General features: G+C 35.3%; 1 protein-coding gene across 6 annotated transcripts in view; it reads left to right on the top strand.

Annotated features, from left to right (window-relative positions):
* The first annotated feature begins 357 nt into the window (after window positions 1–357).
* Window positions 358–2,445, top strand: part of Akap11 (A-kinase anchoring protein 11) — a 30,118-nt gene continuing 28,030 nt past the window's right edge. For 3 of the 6 annotated variants that reach the window (XM_028752699.1, XM_028752698.1, XM_028752702.1), the window contains exons 1-2: window positions 359–455; window positions 1,294–1,400. In XM_028752699.1, the coding sequence (XP_028608532.1) occupies window positions 1,341–1,400 (60 nt within the window). In that variant the 5' untranslated portion in view covers window positions 359–455; window positions 1,294–1,340. Of the gene's footprint in view, window positions 456–1,293; window positions 1,401–2,445 lie in introns of all 6 variants that reach the window. The other 3 variants (XR_003709407.1, XM_028752701.1, XM_028752700.1) reach the window with 2 other exon arrangements.

Raw genomic sequence — 2,445 nt, 5'->3', positions numbered from 1 at the left:
TCTTTCTTTCTTTCTCTCTCTCTCTCTCTCTCTCTCTCTCTTTCTTGAGTGCCCTGTTATTCCAAGCTGGTTCTTTTTTCACATTGCACAGATATTCTTCTGGTAGGTGTTTGGCTTAAGTTAAATAAACGTGACATGATCATGATGATAATGGACTAAATGCCTGAGACTCTAAGCAAGCCCTCAGTCAGATGCTTTCTTTTATAGGAGTTGCTTTGGTCATGGTGTCTCTTCACAGCAATAGGCCAGTGACTAAGATGATGTGTGCTGTGGACTCACCTCTGTAGTAAAAGTATGAAAATAGAGTATAAAATTAGAACTTTACTAAAACTTAGCCTTTTTAAATTCTGGGGAGAGGACTAGAATGAAGTTGTGTTGAAGACACTGTCTTGGAAACTTCAAATAGAATGCCTTGAAGAGATCAGTGTGGCTAACTGAAGATAATTGAAACGCACGTGAGCTTTTCTTAAATATTTATTGCTGTAATTTTCTGGCTTTTGTTATTTAGAATTCAGTTCGCTACTTCTGGCCTTTATTGTAATCAAATATTTTCCTCCAAGGCTTGGGTCCAACAAGATCACTGTCTTCTCACTGTCCTCCGTGTGTGGTACAAGCAGACCTTAGTGAACAGAAAGCTTTCTACACTGAGTTAGAGCAGTTGGCTGGCTGTGTAGTGTACGAGTCCATTGAAGTCCCCAAAAGATTTTATGAAAGCATCATTTAAAAATCAGTATTAATTTGAGAGTTTTATGTATAAGGTGTATAATTCTACAGATTATTTTCTGAGTTCTAGTCACTGGTATACTCTTAAACTTCCAGATAAGGATTTTGTTTTTGTTCATCTGTCATTTTATAATATATGTACAGATTTCACATTCTGAAGGGGTCATAATACCTGCCCCATTTAGTGTTGCTTCAGGGATAGACTATGGCTATGAAAATGGATTCCTTTTGTGACAGTACCCAAGTTTATAAACATTTTCCCAGTGATCTTTGTTAAGAGTTTTTAGCTAAGAGGGGCAGTTAGATTGAATGTAATAGCAAACTATAATTGTGACTCTAAAAATATTTCATAGTACTTTTGTATCTCATTAAGGTGCCCATATTCTCCTATTTTTCATCCCTGTCCCACATACATATTCATGGGTGCTAAATAAGCTTTTAGGTCTCAGTGTATGTGTTCAGATTTTTCTTTAAATGCTTATATTTGAAGAAACTATGTAGTGTAAAAATGCTTGCTTGAATCACAAAGAGGAGTAAGTAAGTTGTTTTCTTTTAATCTGTCTCCTTTAGGTGTTTTGTAGATTTCTCTCCAACGATATTACTGCAGTGATACAGTTATGGCGGCTTTCCAGCCTTTCAGGAATAGTCACATAAAGAGCAAAGCATCTGTCCGAAAAGTAAGTCCATTGTATTAGGTTCCTTTCAGCGGAACTTCAAGAAATGTGGCTTTGGTTTTGTTAGAGTTTTTAAATGAATCTTAGTATTTATATAAATTGCAACATTAAAATACTATAAAGATGAACGTGTATGAAAGTAGTGATGTCAGTCATAACTGTAATGATTTTGTCTCTAAAATCATTACAGTACAGTACCTCCTCTCCATTTCTTCACACATCTTTTTAAAAGTAAGCTCTCTTACATTTTGTTAGCACCACCTTCAAGGTGATAAGAAGTATTAAACACTTGTTTATTCAGCATAAACGAATTTGAATGCTTATTACCTGTCAGGACTATGCTAGATGGTAACTGTGAGCAATGAGAATGTACTTTTCTTGTGTGTGTTGTACTGTGGATTAACCCAAGGGCCTTGTGTATGCTAGATAAATTGCTCTACCACTGAGCTGTATTCCTAGCCCCACTCCACAGCCTCTTCCTTCTTAACTTCTTTTAATATAAAGTACATTAACAAGGCTGGCTTTGAAGTAGCTATGTACCTCAGAAAGGCCTTGAGCTTGCCATTGCTCCTGCCTAATCCTTCCAAGTAGCCAGGATTATGAGCCTGGACTGACAGCCTTGATAATTCTTCCTTCAACACTCTTGAATTTGCCCATGAAGACCATCTTTGAGTTTCATGGAGTTGTTTTCTTTGCTTTTTAATTCTCTTTTAATAATTCTTCTCTCTTTTGACAATGCTTAAAAAGGATAGTTCATTTAAGGATGGGTAAAGGCCTTTTAATTACCAATTTATGACTTGTTACTTCCTATGGTGGCAAGTACATTACTTCCCCTCACCTATTTATTATTTATTTATATTCCTCTGAACTCATACGTTTTTACAATTCTATACTTTACAGAATTTTATTTGTAGTGATTGCTGCCTAGAAACATCATTTGCTTTAGAGTGTCATGAATTTATTTATATTGGTAGTTCAAGCTCATGATTTATTTGTGTATGTGTGTGTATTCACAAATTAATGTGAAAACTCTATTCATTAATGAAAA

This window comes from Grammomys surdaster, unplaced genomic scaffold, assembly GCF_004785775.1.
Source record: "Grammomys surdaster isolate TR1022 unplaced genomic scaffold, NIH_TR_1.0 125934, whole genome shotgun sequence".
In the NCBI taxonomy this organism is placed as follows: Eukaryota; Metazoa; Chordata; class Mammalia; order Rodentia; family Muridae; genus Grammomys; species Grammomys surdaster.
Note: the sequence above shows the minus strand (reverse complement) of the source record. Positions and strands in the feature narration are given on the sequence as shown.